The sequence below is a fragment of the Nipponia nippon genome, unplaced genomic scaffold (genome assembly GCF_047370975.1).
Source record: "Nipponia nippon isolate SJK-2023a ecotype South Korea unplaced genomic scaffold, ASM4737097v1 scaffold_7, whole genome shotgun sequence".
Lineage (NCBI taxonomy): Eukaryota > Metazoa > Chordata > Aves > Pelecaniformes > Threskiornithidae > Nipponia > Nipponia nippon.
Window position 1 is genome coordinate 4,589,750 of NW_028262391.1, and position 18,641 is coordinate 4,608,390.

At 51.0% G+C, this 18,641-nt stretch overlaps 1 protein-coding gene across 1 annotated transcript in view; it reads left to right on the forward strand.

The window, feature by feature from the left end:
• SLC7A14 (solute carrier family 7 member 14) overlaps positions 1-15,999 on the forward strand; it is a 33,037-nt gene extending 17,038 nt beyond the window's left edge. Inside the window, exons 3-8 of the mRNA XM_087740210.1 lie at positions 2,915-3,151; positions 3,914-4,131; positions 6,610-6,756; positions 7,781-7,989; positions 8,543-9,420; positions 11,893-15,999. Of these exons, the coding sequence (XP_087596336.1) occupies positions 2,915-3,151; positions 3,914-4,131; positions 6,610-6,756; positions 7,781-7,989; positions 8,543-9,420; positions 11,893-12,215 (2,012 nt within the window). The 3' untranslated portion in view covers positions 12,216-15,999. The remainder of the gene's footprint in view (positions 1-2,914; positions 3,152-3,913; positions 4,132-6,609; positions 6,757-7,780; positions 7,990-8,542; positions 9,421-11,892) is intronic.
• Positions 16,000-18,641: the final 2,642 nt, after the last annotated feature.

The following is an 18,641-nucleotide window of genomic DNA, read 5'->3' on the forward strand; positions in this document are numbered from 1 at the left end:
CAAAAGTCCCCACCAGGCAGGTCAGGGTGCCCAGTGTGACCCCAAGCTACCACTAACACAAAAACATCTAACCCGTATACATGCGCTGTATGGAAACTTGCTGGCTGCCTCATCTCCTACCCCCAAACAAGATAAACCAGGGAATGCAGAGGTCAATTAAATCTGAAAAATGGGGTTTTGTAGATGGAATCTTGGAAGGCACAATGCCATGGACCAAACCGCTCAGCTGTGTTTATGTCCTTCTGAATAATGTCAATAACTGTATAATTACACCAGCGTAATGACTGTCATGCCAATTACACAGCGTAGCTGATACTCAAGGAAAAAAAATGGTATTCTGTAAAAAGACTGCTCTTCCAAACAACCACTGTGTTGGTTTGTTTTCTGCAGAAACTTGCAGTCACTCTTGATTGGGGGGCAAAAAAGAAATCTGTCTCCAAATTCAAAGAGTCACGGCGAGGAGAGTGTGCCTAGCCCACGCATGCGCTGCCGGAGCTGGGCTGGTTGTGCTGGGGCACCGGGAGAGCTGCGTCTCTCCGGGTACCAGGGGACAAGATGCCAAATAGCTGGGGCTGCCGAGGAGTAACTGAGTAACACAGTTTTATTATGCAGTTGTATTACAATAATAATAATAACAACAACAATAGTAATAATACACTACTGATGCAGCAGAGATCAGTGAGATACAATCTGCACCCTAATAAACTATGATATTTTCTTCCTTTTTAAGCAGAGAGGGAAGTGCTGTGAACCCCCTTTCTGAGGGAGGACCTGCAGCGCCACAAAGCAAAGTGATTTGATTGATGCTGTCTGATACAGCCCATGGCAATGAGGGATGGACAGCAGATCTTGCATCGCATGTCCCCTGGACTGGATACTGCAAGCTATGATAACAAGTAGTTTATTTTCTTAATATATGCTGATACCTAACGGAGATATCCACAACGTGCTGCTGTATGCAATGCATAGTGAAAGACTACTCTTCTATTTTGGGATCCTAGTAGAGTAATTGAAAACTCAAACATTTTATGCATATTGATATCTTTGCTTTGCCATTATCATTCTGTATCAATAACAATCCTCTTTAAGCCTTATCTTGTCATTGACTAAAAGTAGAGCTGCCTCCACGAAAGATTATATGATTTTCAAGGCCATCAAGGAGAGAAACTAGATACTTGTCCCCATCAGAGCACCTGTTTCATAAATCATTCAGGCCTGTAGTTATCTATGAAAGTCTTACCTTTGCCGAGTGCATGCATTTTTCATCAGCTTTGACTAATGACTGTCTGTAGGGCTGGATGATGGGGATGTTTTGCTGCTCCTGCAGTTGGGCCTGCTTTACAGAAATCAAGTTTTGAAGAGTCCCATTGAAAAGCAATGCATGCAAGTGAAACAGTGAATGGAATATAAAAATCCTCCAACACTGAGAAAAGAAGCACCACCGAATTCAGCTTAAGGATTCAATAATTCTGTGTTTGTACTGTGTAAAAACTGCACTTACAGTAAGAGCAACGACCTCATAACATCTTTATAAATTATTCATTCCTCTCTCTATACTGAACTGATTGCAATTTTGAAGCAATTATTACCTTCTAAACAGAGAAAAGTAGTTGATAAAGAACTCAATAATTACTACATGTTTACACAACGATAACAACAGCCCTAACCTGTACGAGCTGAACTGGGGTCTTCGGGGCAGGGGCTTAATCACTGTTAAACATGCAGTATGCAGCGTGGCCTTCCAGCACTTGTTCTGACTAATATTTGGGGAATTTATGACTAAGTCCATCCATTCCTTTTAAATAAAAGTTAATGGTTGTTTTAAGAGAGCAATGTGTCAGGGTCAGGTTTTTATTGAAAAGTATCCTGACGTAGTAAGTACACAAGGAGTTTGGAAAATATTCAAGTCCACTGAAATCTCCTCCCAAACAGTTCCAGCTAAATACTTCTTTTTGCTTTTCTTCTTCCAGAAAGTTAGTTTTGCAATTATTCTTCGGAAGGAGACTTACATGTAACGTTTTTAAGTGTTAGAATAACTTACATTCTCAATATAAGATGGCTTCAAACTCCTCTGGCATCGGTATGAATGAGAGCAGGGATGATCAGGACAGTGCTCGTGTCTGGATCTGCATCGCAATAACCCAAGAGAAGCGCTTGGAGACTGCACAGTCGGGGCAGGGAGAGGTATAGCCTTGTGTGAGCCCTCCTGTGGCATCTTGCCCTAGGATGAGGCCGGGCAACACTGGTGCAGGATCCCATGCGATGGCTATAACCATCCCCGACCCAAACACTGTCCTCTAGCAGGTCTCACTGTCACCACCTTTCCCAGGGCTATAAAGTTTTCTGCAGTGAAAAGCACTGGGAGCTTGTCAGTATATTGATACCACAAATAAAACATTTGAGAGAAACATTCTTGGCAAAAATCATATGGTGTCACTGATGGATGGGGAAGAAGAGGTATCTGTCACCATCAAAGCTACTGCAGGGAAACAGTGCTCCAAGGGCCTCACCACCGGCACTGCCCAGTTCTGCTCCCTGTGCCTGGATTTCCCCCCAGCTTCGGTTGTGTCTGTGGGGCTGCAGCTGGCCATGCAGGAGGGTCCCACATCAGGGGCACACACCTGTGAGAAGACTCTTCTACAACAGGCTGTAAAGTTTTGGGTAGTTTGAACTGTGCATCCTCAAAAAAATTCCAACACAGCTTGATTTTAATGGGAAAATGGGCTGCTTTTTAAGCCAAACGATTGGGGAGGGAGGGTCACCATGGTCCCCTGCGATGTCTCTGGGCTCCTTTTGATGCTGACTACAGCCCTGGGCACCTCCTGGCACCTCCAGGCAGGTGGGACCAAGGCAGTTTTACTTTTTCCTTTTCCAAGCACATTTTCCTTACATTGCTTCGTATTTTTCTAAACAGGCGTTTGCTACGCTGAGTTTGGCGTGCGGGTCCCCAAGACCACAGGCTCTGCCTACACCTACAGCTACGTGACGGTGGGGGAGTTCGTGGCATTCTTCATCGGCTGGAACCTCATCCTGGAGTACCTGATCGGCACGGCCGCGGGTGCCAGCGCCCTCAGCAGCATGTTCGACTCGCTGGCCAACCACACCATCAGCCGCTGGATGATCAATAGCGTTGGGACGTTGAACGGACTAGGTGGGTCACGTCGTGCATAGCTACCTGCATTAATTAGGGCCTGAAAAGTAATTGGAAGCTCATCAGAAGTCAGACATGGATATCAGGCTTCATTCATTATTTACCATCCGTCTGCCTCTGGTACTTTGCCTTTGCAGTCTGGTTCACAAACAAGATTTGGGGGGATGGGATACGCGATACTTTGAGCCCCTTTGGGGTGAGCTGGCATTTAGCAGAATAAGCACCCAGAAAAATTAGTCAAATGCCAGAGGCTTAACAACAGAGCAGGAGCACTCTGCTCGGTCCCATTAAGGCACACGCAGAGCCTTGTCAGAGAGTGCAAGCTGGTGTCTGCAGTACCGCCATGTAGAAACTTAGGGCTGTGACGGTCCTGTATGACCAGCAGTGCCAGCAACAGTCCATGGTTCCTACCAGTAAGTAAAACAGCTAGCTGTCCTGTACCTGCGTCATGAAAACTTAATGTTTGATTGATTTTTATTTAGTACTTGGCAGATACATGTTATGCAAACTGGGACCTGATCATTTGTCTGCTGCCCTCCCAGGACTCCTAACAGTGTCTTGAGGCATCAGGATTTATCACCTTAATAAAACAGCTTTAGCTAGCAGAGGCAGGGTCATATGGAGACCACCTTTGCAATGAGATCAAGGAGTTCTGCAAAGCCTCAGGGTCTGAAAAGCATTTTTAAAAGCCCCCACAGAGTTTCTGGAGATGCTGTCCACAGCTATGGATGGAGAGTTACACACCTCTTTTCTCTTACCCAGGGAAAGGAGAGGAGTCATACCCTGACCTTCTTGCTCTGGTCATTGCTGTCCTTGTCACCATCATTGTGGCCATGGGGGTGAAGAACTCGGTGGGGCTGAACAACGTGCTCAACGTCATTAACCTGGCAGTCTGGATCTTCATCATGATTGCTGGTGTCTTCTACGTCAAAGGTGCCAACTGGTCTGAAGGGCAATTCCTGCCATTTGGATGGCCGGGGGTAAGTCCTGGGTGCACACAGGGACACGCAGCACCTAAGCCGTGCCACCCACCTGCCACGTGGTCAGCTTTGCTCATGGTATACGCACCCTACTTCCACTGCACTCTCCAAATCCCAACCCTGCCAAACCCACCTGCGCTTTGGCCAGGGACCTCCAGCTTCCACCACTGCAGGCTTGGATCCAGACCTCCTCACTCCACCAAACCCAAAGAGTACAGCAATGTTTTGCCCTTATAGAGTCACAGAATCATAAAATCATTTAGGTTGGAAAAGACCTTTAAAATCAATGAGTCCAACCGTTAACCCAGCACTGCCAAGCCCACCACTAAACCATGTCCCTAAGCACCACATCTACCCGGCTTTTAAATACTTCCAGGGATGGGGACTCAACCACTTCCCTGGGCAGCCTGTGCCAGGGCCTGACCACCCTTTCAGGGAAGAAATTTTTCCTAATATCCAACCTAAACTTCCCCTGGCGCAGCTTGAGGCCGTTTCCTCTTGTGCCATCGCTTTTTACTTGGGAGAAGAGACCGACCCCCACCTGGCTCCAGCCTCCTGTCAGGTAGTTGTAGAGAGCGATGAGGGCTCCCCTCAGCCTCCTCTTGTCCAGGCTGAGCACCCCCAGCTCCCCCAGCCGCTCCTCCCCAGCCTTGTGCTCCAGACCCTTCACCAGCCTTGCTGCCCTGCTCTGGCCACGCTCCAGCCCCTCCATGGCCGCCTTGGGGTGAGGGGCCCAACGCTGAACACAGGATTCAAGGTGCGGCCTCACCAGTGTCGGGTACAAGGGGACGATCACCTCCCTGGTCCTGCTGACCACACTATTCCTGATGCAAGCCAGGATGCTATTGGCCTTCTTGGCCACACTGCTGGCTCATTATCTCCTGCCTGCTCTTAGAATAAACTCAGAACTTTTCCAAAATGTCCTCCTGGAAAGCCAAACTCCACGTGAAAGTACACACCAGGAAATGCCACTAATTGCCAGGCAATGGAGCAAAACGCAGTGGCCATCGAGACAGGGCGCTCAGGAGGAGCTGGCTCAGCCTCTGCGGAGGGGGAGATACTTGTGTTGGCTGGTTTTCAACAACAATGTTCTCAAGCATTTGTTTTGAGCACTTCATAATGCCACCTGCCAGTACTTATTTTATGGATGTTCCCTCAAAGCTTACTGAGAATTTGGACGTATTTGGCTTTTTTAGCTTGCTTGCACTGGTTTTTATCCAAGGATGAACAGAGACTGAAAATATCTCAGCTGGCCTAAACCCAAGATAATTTCTCAGATTTACACTGCTTGACTCCATTGGGGTTTTGTGCAGAAAAATAAGCAAGAAAGTAAAGTAAACCAAGAGTCTTGATTACTGAAAGGATCCCAAGCTGCCATACAGTCCCTGCACCTCCCGTCAGTAAATCAATACCTCTCTGCCAGAGAGCAACAGTGAGGAGAAGAGCACCAAGGCCCATTTGAGAGCAGAGGTCATATTTACCTTTGGATTGTGCTTGGCTTTTTATGCCATACAATAGGAATGAAAAAGAGAAAATAGAAAATAGCTGTTTAGCTCCAATTCAACTCACCAAATATCTCCTGGCAAAAAACCTTAGCTTTAAAAGATACATATCTGAAACACATCAAAACCGATAGGGTCTTCCCATCATTACAGGTAGTGCCCTGAAAGAGGTGAGTTTTACCGTGTGCTCCATCACTGAACAGCTGAGATGACAGAGATGTGACGGACACATGGCACCCAGCTAGCTAGCTAGACGTATGTGAGGGTTTTACAACTGCAAATTAGCTCACTTGCAGCCATACAGTCTTTAGCCTGCTTCAGCCTTTCTTTCCTATAAATGTCCTTGCTAATATCATATATTTTAAAAAATCACATTAAAAAAATAACTAAACAGTACAAATAATTCCTCACCCAAGTGCTCCAACGTGTGCTCCTAACCTGTCTGCAGCTTCCAAGCAAAACAGAGGCTGTTTGGAAAGTGGCTCACATCTGACTGTTGCTGCTCTCTTCTGCTTCCTCCACTAGTGGATCTTGCTGCCCCATGAGACATCTTGCTAAGATGGAATGTGTAAACATGCTCCAAATCCCGACTAATAGAAACAGATTTGGGGTGGAGGATTGTGAAAGCAAACCTGAAATTGGTTAATTGTCACCTCTGTCACTGCCACGATCTCCCAGCAGATTCGGGCACTGCGCGGGCACAGGTTTGTGGTGCACCACGAGCAAGCTGCAGATGCCTCCAGTGACTCAGGCTGCATGTTGAAATCTTTTCCCTAGACCAGATCACCGGGTTATGGGTGCTCCCAGGGTCAGTCCCCAGATGGGAATGCCCAGCTTTATGTGCGCACCCCCTGATCTGCCCCCACTCACCCTTTAGCTCAGACAAGGCAGAACTCCTTCGTTTTTGCTCAGTTCCCTCTCCCTGGCTGGGTGCCAGCCTCCCTCCTGGCACTCAAATGCTTGCTCCTCCACGCAGGTGCTCAAAGGGGCTGCCACGTGTTTCTATGCCTTCATCGGCTTCGACATCATTGCTACCACGGGAGAAGAAGCAAAAAGTCCCAACACCTCCATCCCCTACGCCATCACAGCCTCGCTCGTCACATGCTTGACAGCATACGTGTCCGTAAGTACAAGTTATACATATATAAATGTACATAAATATGTATGTATGCATATATATATGTATATGTAAATATATACATATAGCGTGTCTCTTCTGGGCATCTGTGCGGCTCCCGCCCCATGAGACAGGGTGCCAGCCTGATCCTCAGACAAGGGTCCTTTCTTTGGTGGGAACTGAGACATCAGCTGTGGTTCCGTATGACTGCAGTGTCCTGCTGAGGCTCCCCGTGGCCCCAGCCCGGTTTGTCCCCAGGCTCCTGTTGCCCTGCCGAGATCCCTCTGCCGGCTGCAGGGAGATGGTGGCAGCCTTTTTTTTACTCATGCCTCATCCCCATTCGCAGCTATTTTTGCATCCAGAAGTGCAGCAAAGTGGAAGGAGCAGCAGCATTGCAGCAACCTTTCTCTGCGTTTTTGGGAAAAGCAGCACTGCCTCTGCTGGAGATATGGGAGAGGGTCCAAGTGAAGGGAAAGATGGGTAGGGATGGCCGTGTGAGAGATATCCAGCTGCTCTGCACCCCAATAAAGGCATGTCTGTACTCAGGGATTTTCCCTGTAAAAGAGCAAAATTGAGTCATGAAGGAGAAAAAATATTGTTCTGATCGTTTCAAAGAAACTCACTCCCTGCCTCTCCTGTAGCATGGTGGGCTTCCCTCGAAACCAATTTCTCTTTGGCTCAAATGGGGTCGGAGTGCTGCCCCAAGCAATGCCATCTTGGGGTTTGGGTCTGTCCCATGGGGAGCGCGTGACTCAGGCAGCGCTGTCCCCACACAGGAACGTGGCCAGTGTTACCTACCCCACCAAGTCCCCACCAGCCTCCAGCATCACCACTGCAGCAAGGTTCAAGGTGTCGCCTTGTTGCCTTCGGAGGCCTTACCTCTAGCATTTTACATCCCCTCCAGAGGGGACATGGGGATATAATCCCAATCAGACTTGAAATTTTTTGGCTTTCCACCCTTGAGAAGCAGCCCCCGTGCCCTGCAAGTCCCCAGCTGACACCTGTGTCCTGTTCCTCTTGCCTTCCCCAGGTGAGCATCATCCTCACTCTGATGGTGCCCTACGATGCCATCGACACTGAGTCCCCGCTGATGGAAATGTTTGTCGCCCGTGGCTTCTACGCAGCCAAGTTCATCGTTGCCATCGGGTCCGTGGCCGGCCTGACCGTCAGCTTGCTGGGCTCCCTCTTCCCAATGCCGAGAGTCATTTACGCCATGGCTGGTGACGGGCTGCTCTTCAGGTCAGTCATGCCCATGCTGGCATTTGGTTTTTCTCCCTTGGGACCTGGAGGGGAAGTGTGCTGGGAGGAACAGGGACTGTCCTGCACCCTGGTAGCCCGGTGCCATCACTGCAGGGAGGAGTGGGCATGCACAGACTCAGTGCTTGCAGAACAGGGCACACACCAAAGCAAAATCCTGGGGAAAAAAATCAGGGGATATCTATGCAAAATCTCCTCATTTGGTGCTGGTACCTAGAGATTCAGCTTGTGGGAGGATGAGCATTTAATTCAAGAGTTACTTGCAAAGGAGAGTAGCTTATATGCATAAAATCTTGGCACTTATGTGCAAGTGTCCAAGTGTCCATTTCAGAGCCAGTTAGACCGAGATCTAACTCCAAATCTGGTTCAGCAGTATTTCCAGTCTCTGGCTGTCTGGAGTCTAGAGCATCAAAAGCAACAAGAGCTGAAGGGAGCTCTGAGCTCTGAGCCTGGCCCCTCCAGCTGAGTAAGTTATTGAGACAGGGAATCTCTGCCATCTGCAATTTTAACCTTCTGCAACTGTTTCACACTCCAGATTTTTGTCCCACATCAGTTCTTACACGGAAACTCCCGTAGTGGCTTGTATCGTCTCCGGATTCCTCGCAGCGCTGCTGTCCTTGCTGGTCAGCCTGAGGGACCTGATAGAAATGATGTCCATCGGCACGCTGCTCGCCTACACGTTGGTCTCTGTCTGTGTCCTGCTCCTCCGATACCAGCCCGAGAGCGACATCGATGGCTTTGTCAAATTCCTCTCCGAGGAGCACACCAAGAAGAAAGAGGGCATCCTGGCCGACTGCGAGAAGGAAGCTTGCTCCCCAGGGAGTGAAGGAGAAGAGTTTGCTGGCCCACCAACTAACACGTGTGGGGCAAAAAATCTGCCATCCCTGGGGGATAACGAGATGCTAATAGGGAAATCTGATAAATCCACCTACAACGTTAATCACCCCAATTATGGCACGGTCGACATGACCTCAGGGATAGAGGCAGATGAGTCTGAGAACATCTACCTCATCAAGCTGAAGAAGTTGATTGGCCCTCGCTACTACACGATGAGGATCCACCTTGGACTGCCGGGGAAAATGGACCGCCCCACGGCAGCCACCGGCCACACGGTCACCACCTGTGTGCTCCTGCTCTTCGTCCTGATGTTCATCTTCTGCTCCTTCATCATTTTCGGGGCAGACTACATCTCCGAGCAGAGCTGGTGGGCTGTCCTCCTTGTCGTGCTGATGATCCTGCTCATCGTTGTGCTGGTGTTTGTGATCTTGCAGCAGCCAGAAAACCCCAAGAAGCTGCCCTATATGGCACCTTGTTTGCCCTTCGTCCCTGCCTTTGCTATGCTGGTGAATATCTATCTCATGCTGAAGCTCTCCACAGTCACATGGATCCGATTTGCCGTCTGGTGTTTTGTGGGTGAGTCCCGGATTCATTTATTTTAATTTTTTAACTGACACTCTTTTGAAAGGATGTTAATAATAACTTCCCTAATTAGAGTGCTTAGGCTGATGCTTCTTCAGCTGGGACATACCCAGTCCTCTGCATTTGCCCCTTGTCATCCTGAAGTTCTTAGAAACCTCGGTTAATCAAACCCCTGAACCATGGCTAAATAGAAAATTACACCTCCAGAAATGTCAGTTTGATGGAAGTAAACTGCTCCATACAAAGGTGACTATTTTGATGAGTCTTTTGATGCAAAGTAGGTGGGTTCTGGAAATTGCCTCACAGGCAGGTTTCCTACAGAAATCTGCCTGCTTTCTTGCTATATTTCACCCACTTGAGCTCTTCAACAGCCCACACCAAAATCTCGGCACTGCATTTCCAAAGCCCAGAGCTGCCCAGCCTCAACAGCCCTGAGAGAGACAGAGTCAAGGGATCTGTGGACTGTATCTCCTTTTCTTGGTCTAAGTCCTTAACTTTGTGGCAACGGTATCTTGGAACTCACAGGATCTGTTGTGGACCTTTTTTTGCCAAATTTAGGCTTCCTGGCACATAGCTAGGAGCCTGGCATGTCCATAGTTTCCCTTGCTTTACATTGCAGCCCACTTATTCCACAAACCCAAGAGAAAAAGAGCAGCTCTCATAGCTCCTCCTGAAGGCTCCCAAGTCTGGATTATAGAGAACTGAAGCAACAAGACAATATCAAAGCCAAGGACTCTTTAAAGAGAAATAATAACCCTTTGGGCAAACATATATATTGCAGCAGCTCACAGGAACCCCAGTTGCAGACAGCAGACCCTGAGCATGGTGCCAGCACCCAAAAGGACCATCCCTGGCCAAGTATCCCACCAGCAGCCCTCCCCTTTGGGATCAGGGTTCAGGGTCCTGGCTCGAGAGGGAGAAAGTGGTGGGGAAAGAGAATGAGGGTTGATGCAAAGGTCATAGTTAGCTGCCACCTCCCATAAAGGCAGGAATCATCCCTCCTGGAGGAGCGGTGGGCAGGCACAGGCCACCACACTGGGCTCACCAGCCTTCGTGCTTTTCTCAGGTGCCTCCCGACATTTGTAGATGTTTAAGCTCAGTTGGCAGAGCCAGGAGATGACATTAACAGACCTTGGAACTCCCTCTGGTGTCTCAGAGAGTTTAGAGTAGTCTCATGGTTTCCACCCTTTGGGGGGTGGCTGCTGCCATGTTTTTCCTCCATTTTGCCATTCCCTCTTTTGCTTCAGGGTGAGGACTGCAGTTACCCTGAGTCAGTCCTGCACAACTGAGGTCCCATAGCAAAGCTCTATCTCTGAGAGTCCCCTAACCGCCAGCCAAGCTGTTGGGCAGTGCCACATGCACTCTTTGGGCTGGAGAAGACACGCTCAGTGCTTTTTTGGCCCTCAAAGGCAATAGGTGAAGCTGCAAATCCAGGGAAAGCTTTGGAAGCAAAGATAACTCCAAAAAATCAATTTAATCCACTGTGATTAAATACTTTCCCCTGTGGGTACATCTAATACCTCTTCAGCTGCCAGCAATGGCAACGAGTCAATTAAGCCACTCCATTAAGGTGTGATGGACTCCACCAGCCCCATCCACGGCTGCTCACCTGTTGGGGGAGGCACATCCCAGTTGCTTTTCTGGCAGAGATGTGTGGTCTTGCCACACAGACTCTGGATTTAACCTCACAAGCAGTCCCCTGTGGCCAGTCCACAGCATGTGGAGAAGCCTGGGTTTCTCTATGCACACATCTGGGGTAGGTTAATCCCAGGATCCACTGGAAATTTGATCTCCAGAGACATTTGCTTCCAGGAAAAGCACTGGTGCAGGAAGGTGAGATCAGGTAGGGCTAGAGGGAGATGAAATGAAACTCCTGAGGGGAGGAAGACAGGATTTCAGAGCTGTTTTAATACCGAATACGCTCATCCTGACAACCTTGGGGCACACATGACTGCGAGCACCAGCAGGAGAGAGACTGAGAGCATGAGAACACTCCAGAGACGAAAGGGTAGCTGGGAGGGCAACAGGGTGGCGATGCGGGCTGTCAGCACTTGGGAGCCTCCACGCGTCTGCTGGGAGCTGCTGTCCCACCGAAGCTGCAGATGGCACAATCATGTGGCCAGCAGCGATCCCAGCTGATGTTTAAAACATACAGCCCTTGAGCTGGCAGCTCGAAAACACAAACTCGATGGGTTTGAAGAGCAGATATCAACTACAAAACACACCAGCTTAAAAAATACACGTATATTTAGATACACTTAACCCTCACCAGCTGGCGCCAGCCCGGCGCTGGGTGGGAGGATGCTGGCGGTGAGCCAGGCTGGATCCCCCACCCGCCCCTGCCATGGGTTTTGGGGAGGCAGGTGCTGTTTTGGGGCATGGTGTGTTTATAGCAATGTTTTATCCGGGGTCGTGGGGCCAGTGTGGGCAGCCAGGGTCCAGCCCTCTCCCTCTCGCCCGCCACAGGTCTGCTCATCTACTTTGGCTATGGGATGTGGAACAGCACGCTGGAGATCAGCGCCCGGGAGGAGGCCCTCCACCAGAGCACATACCAGCGCTACGACGTGGATGTCGACCCCTTCTCCGTGGATGATGGCTTCTCCTACGCCACTGAGGGTGAGGGCTACCCGAGCTGGGGTCCCTCCGAGGACAAGAGCTTCTCATACCAGCAAATGGCAGGAGCAAAGGAAAGCCATCGGACGAGTAGCAGGTCGAAAAGCAAAGGCAGGCACAAACCGCCGTCGGAGGCTCTCATCGCCAACGACGAGTTGGACTACTCGCCTGAGTAGTGGGGCAGGCAGCAGGGCGCCGCGCTGCCCAGCCGATGAGGAAGGGTCCCCGCGGCTCTCCTGTCCTGTCCCGTCCCGTCCTCCCTGGGTCCTCCACCACCACCCCGCTCACCTCCGGTCCTCGGGACACGCTCTGTGATTGCCGTTGACCACAAACCAAACACACCCGTGGCCCGTCCCGGCTCCATCGGTCGGGTCCCGCTCTGGTGAATGCCGGCAGATACCCCGGCGCTGGTTGATCTCCTGGCACCAGCCGCGCCGGCGGAGGTGGTGGAGTGGGAGATGTGCCAAACTGGGAGGGCGTTGAGAGGTGGAAGGAGCCGCATGAGGGGACGAGATGAGTTGTCCCCAGGGAATGTCCACCCAACAGCCTCAGCGGTGAGATGCCACTCTTACATTTTTGGCACTTTCTTAGCACGTGTGTTTTTTTCTTTGAACCACCTTGGAGGTAACAGCTGAGCCAGAGGGAGAAAGGGGTAGGTAGGTACAAAACAGAGATGGACAAACCTCTTGCAAGGGAGTAAGTAGCTCAGAGGTGGATCCAGGGATGTTGGTCCCATCACACAGCATTTCCATAGCCCATTCTGGCACAAAGGCACTTGGTGCGCACAGCAGTGCTACCCCTGTGTCCATCCCCACACCCCAAATCCAGCGTCCCAAATACTGGGATTCAAAATTAGTCTGTGTCTCAATCAAACCTTGAAATCCCAGCACGGCCGAACATCCCAAATCTGTGGTTGGGAGCCTGGTCCCATTTCTGGTCACAGCAAGGGCCGTGACCTGCTCTTGGCTCAACCCACCTTGTGCGAATAGTCAACGAGGACCACGCGCTGTTTCTCTGAGCATCACCAGTCTGAGGCTGGGTGCTGTTTTCACCACGTTGTGTCTTTTACAGAAATGACTCTGTTGTAATTCCGTCAATGTGGTGGGCACCTTCCAGCACTTGCTCTGGCCTCGGTCCTTCAGGGACGTGTCCATGCCCCTGCAAAATAGCAACGTCCGTGGGTCAGCTGCGTCTTGGCAGGGCTGGGCCACACGTGGCAAGCGGAGAGGACTCAGCTGCTGAAATCTCCCTCCCTGCTGCCATCTCCACCTTGTACCATTTTCTCTGTTTCTGATCCTGGCTTGGTGGATGCTGTATGAAAAAACACTGAAACGCTGCTCATTCTGTAAGTGTCTGTATTTCAACCTGAAATCAAACGGAGATGGTGGCTCGCAGGGCAGAGGTGGTCAGCAGGTGGACATTTCTCATAGCTGAACCCTCCGGTACGGCTCGAGCATGGCCATGACACCCAGCAGTGCCATCAGGTTCCCTGCCGCCAGCGTCCCCGCAGCACTGTCAGCAGTGATGGCGTTTGGTCGCAGCCACTGTCTCCCCCAGCCCAGACAGCAGCTGCACTGCTGAGTCAGCAATGAGCAGCAGGCCCAGTCCTGGAGCCCATCACCAACATGTTTAGTTTAAAACACTGCAACAGAAGAACATCCTTCTGAATAAATAATAACCAAGGAAGCACCCCATCAGACAGCGGCACCCATCCTTCTCCTGGCTGCTGAAGGCTGCGGCCGGATCCATCCCCGGGGCTCCCCTGGAGCAGCCCAGACCAACCCCCAGTACCAGGGGCTGCTGCTGGCACCCCAGGGGACAATTTAACATCGACGGGGGCATGAGGCAGGATTTCCATGTGTGATGCTGAGAACCGTTAACACTTCAGTGCACTGGCTAGTCCCCCGAAATACAGTGCAGAGCCTGCCTGGCACCCTTCATGGGCAAGGGGGCTGCTGAGGGCAGAGGATGCCTGGGCCTGCACCAGTCCCCATCGCTCCCAGGGTTAAAGGGAGAGGCTCTGTCCGTGGCTGCAAAAGTTTCCCACCTGCAGCTCCTGTTCCAAATGTTCACAAACCACAGTCCTTTTCCCAGCAGAGAAGAGCATCCGATTCTGCAGATTTTAACCCGGAGCACCCCAGGCAAGCCAAGGGAAGTCTGGCCTCCGTGAGGGCTTCAGGATGGGAGCGAGGCTTTGTCGAAAGGACTCGTAAGCTTTGCTCTGCATCCCCTCCTGCTGCCAGCCGCTACCACGCTTCCACAAGCAGAAATCCCGAGTGCATCCCACCGAAAAGCTGTTTGCAATGTGCGCAGTGCTCACGGGCCAGCTTGGGAAACCTTTCTGGTGGTGCCGAGTGCCTCTCGCAAAGGTTGCCTCTCGCTCGCGCTTGGCTGCTCTCATCCTCAATGCCTTAGAAGTACCCACGAGAGACGGCGCCTCACAGGACTGGCTTTACATTTTCAGGGAGAAAGATTGACGCTATTTTCCTACCAGCTCTTGTACTATACCATATCCGAGGTAGTCGTCTTCGTCCTGCTTCTGCACCGTATTTAGGCATCTGTCGAACCACAAACTCATGCCCAGGTACCCTGTTGAATCGAAACCTGTTATTCCCTTTGCAGCCTTAATCTCTTGCTACAGAGCAGTTACCAGTACCAGTGTCTGGCATCGTGTCCGCTCTAGTTATGCCGTATAATTTGACGAGGGCTTGATCCCTTGTTCTTTGGCATCTGCAGGATCCTCTCCATTGGACCCATGCATTGAGTGGAGCCCTTCAGCTGCTCTTGTTCCTGTTCACCCATCCTCCTTCCCCTTCCCGGGGAAGCACCGGGGCAGGACAGCTGTGCCATGTCCCCAGGACCGCCGGGAAACAGTATTTGATCCTACGGCACTGTCTGGTGCGGACGGGCTGCCGTCAGCCCTCGCCGTGGCAGGGGGTGGGAGCTGTACCCTTCTTCAGAGCCCACTGCATCACACCTAACATTGGAGAGTAAGGAGAAGGCAGCCGAGCCGCAGGCTGGGGCTTGCCTGGGTCCCCCCACCCTGCTCCGAGTGGCAGTGCCTGGGGGACATGCGGGTTCCGCCCCCATTTGGGAGCTCGGGGGCCCTCCCTTGTAGTGGGCCTTGGGGTCTTCAGTGGGCACAAGCAAAAGCTGCGAACACCAAAATGTCCGTGCGTGTCCATCGCCTCTGGGCACCGCTGACCCCAGGGGCAGTTTCGGATGCTGGGAGGAGGTGCAAGTGCTTGTTTTGCTGTAACCCCAAAATCCAGCCTTTGCCCCTGGGTGCCCTCAGGGAGGTTCCCACCCCCCTGGCCATCAGGAGGACACAGGCGGAGAGGTACCACCCCGCTCCCACCACCGGTGAGAGGCACACAGCCCCGTCATGCACCCCAGGGGCCCAATGCATGATACAGACGGAGCATAAATACCTCAAACCTTCCAGAGTGACGCTATAAGATCTCAGTCCCTCCACAAATTCACTCCGCACAGTTACGACCGCTCGGTTACAAGGCCCAGCACACCGGCATCCTCCACGCAGCAGAGAAATCACGCCCCGAACGACATGGGATGTTGTAAATCCAGCTTGTAAATGATCTTCACTTTGTTTTGTTCAGTCTTTCTGATGTATATCTTGCTTTTTTTGCAGATGGTACTTTCTGGTGTAACAATTCTCTGCAGTTCTGGTATGAAATTGGTGTATTTGTTAAAAAAAGTTTGTTCTATTGATTTTTTTTTTTGTGGTTTCCAGAAGCCCATTGGTGCATTGTACAATGGGATCTTGTAGTGTGTCATGAGAAAGAAAAAAAAATGCAGATATGTTATGGAGTGATTTTTATTTTCAAAGGATTGTGTTGTTGTTGACAACCATACGTATAATATATATATATTATCAAGATACTAAGAAAAAGATCTAAATTTACCAAAATCTGTATATTTTAATAAATGCATAAAGCTTTATTGTGTGCCTTTACATTTAAAAATCAAACAGGAACTAACGGATTTTTAAAGAAAGCCAGAGACAAATGTGTCTTAGTATCAGTTTCCATAGTAATGTAAAACTTTCAAATGGAAGACTAAACCAAAAAAATAAATAAAAAAAAAAATCCCATATAAATTTTGTTAAGCCACTCGGTACCTGCAGGTCTGATATTTTTTCAATGTTAAATTGAAGCTAGAGATGAACAAATCTTGTCTTAAGTGCTTCAAAATTTCCTTTGTAGAAGATCCATTTCAATGGGCTGACTTTGGTATTTACTTGCACTGTTGTGTAAAAAAAATGGTTATCAGTTTACACAATTAAAAAAAAAAACAAAAAAACCTAAAGCCAATGACCGCAGGTTGAATACTACAGTGCGAAGCCCCGGGGAGTGCAGATGTCTGCCCATCCGCTCGGGGTGCTGCAGGCACCCACCTTTCCCCGGGGTAACTGGGGTGTCACGGCACCCTCACCCCCCTGCACAGGCGCTGGGGCCGCGGGGAGGCAGGCATCGCTCGTGGGGCCACGGCCGCCTCTCCCCTTTGGCGTGCTCAGGGCCACCAGTGTCCCTGCCATGGGCTCCCTGTTGTTATTCCCGTTCCCTGGGGAATGGGGAGGCTGCCAGGCGCGCTCCCTGTGATGGGGAGCTGTAGCTGGTCCCAGTGGAGCCGGGGAGGACTCCGCTGGGGCATCAGGGACCACCACCTCCGCACCGAGGTGACCACCAGAGCTCACTCCCACCGCTCCACAGCTCATATGAGGCATGGCGTGGAGCAGTTTTTCCGTTCAGGAGAATTAGGTTTGACTCTATTTTGAGGCTTCGGGTCAGCAAACGAACACAAAAAGCCTCCAAGAGCCAACAGTGCTGCGGCCAACCCAGCCCGGGAGAACCCCGCGGGGGATCGCGGCGTTTTGGGAGGGTGCAAAGCGGGTATTTCAGCTTTGATCCTTTAAAAACTAGAAAAGTTTAATGTTCTTTGTGCTCCCTCCAAACGCTTCCCCTCTGCGGTGCCAGCACTAATATCCTGTCCCATACTTGGCCCCATCTCCTCGCGCCCCACAGTTGCAGATGTCTGTTTTCCCCATGGCTGCTCCAGGATTTTTTTGCTTTGTTTGGATTTTTCTTCTCTTCCCTGAAATAAAGCTTCTTCCTTCCTCTGAGCAGCTTGCACAGGGCCTTTGAAGGGTTGGATCTGGGATCGGCCACAGGTAACCTGTGACCACAGGCAGGGTGAGCAAAGCCCCAGCACCAGCTCCTGCTGAGGGTCCCCAGCCCTGCGTGCATGAAGATGCCAAGATGCAGCCCAAGGGTGTAGGCAGCAAAAAACTCACAAGTGCTGCCTGGCAGGGCTCATTCTTCATCGGGTCATGCACCACTGCCTGGGCCCCTCCAGCAGCACCAAAACCTTGCCAACCCCCCCCCCCCAGCATCTCAGACAAGTTTTCCTGTCCTTTTTCCCTCCCATTTTGCTCCAGGACCATTGGCAGGGCAACGTTCCAGCAGCTTGCTGCTCTGAGGTCTCCCACGCTGCCATCGGCCCCGGGGTTAACCGGCAGAGCCACCGCTCGGCTAAAGCCGCGGCAGGGACACACAATCCACAATCCCCGGGCAGCCTGCACAAGCTGGCACGTCTGTGCGCCACCCCTTCGCCCGTGGCACCCGCACATCAATGGCAGCACTTATAGCGTCTCTCCAGCGCATACAACAACTGCCTGTGCCCTGCCCGTGATGTAATGGGCACAAGTGTCCTGCCGCCGGCCCCGCGCCGCTGCCCGCCTCGGGTACATTGTATAGGATGGCAGCGATGCAAAGCCTGCACAACAGAGACGCGTTCAAGACTGCTCAGTCTTAAAGGCAGATGCTGGTGTTGTGTGTCGGAGCTGGAGGGTGATGCACAGGCAACCCGGGACGTGACCAGCCCCTCCTGGAGCCTCCTTATTCACTCCTTGTAAATGCTTCCACCTTGGTTTCCCACATGGAGGAGGCAAGGTGCGGGAGCTGCAGCATCCTTGCCCTTGGCTGTGTCACCCAGTTTGGATTCTCCAACTGAAGTAGACCGAGATGAAAGGACAGTCCCTAATCCACCAAGGCTTGACTAGCAGCCTTGTTTTCCACTTCTTCCCCGTCATCCCAAACAATTTGGTTGGTCCTCGCCTCTGCTTGCTGGATCCCTTCTCCTCCTACACGCAACACCACCTGGGCTCTCCCCCTTGTCCACGCTTGAGCAGCGGCTTTTCCTCTTTTCCTGCTCCTGAAGCCTGGCTTACACAAATTATTTGAACTGAGTTAACATCTCCGGGAACAGATGGGATTTTGTATCAACGTAATTAAATTGCTACAGCCGCTGGTAAGGACAGAGTTAGATCTTGATCTTACATGGTTTTAATCAAAGCGATGACCCCAGATCAGACTCTTATTTTAGTTGAACGCACTTCCAGCAACATGACTTCTCAACTCCAGCACGCCCAAGCAGTGCTGGGGCTGTGTCTCCACCGCTTCAGTGGGTTTCTAAGCCTCCCCGATGCAAAGAGTACCACGAGTCGGCACCGCTGGTACAAGCTGCTATCGGGAACATTGAAGGAACGAATGGATAAGACAGCGGTCAGTACCATGCAGGAAAAT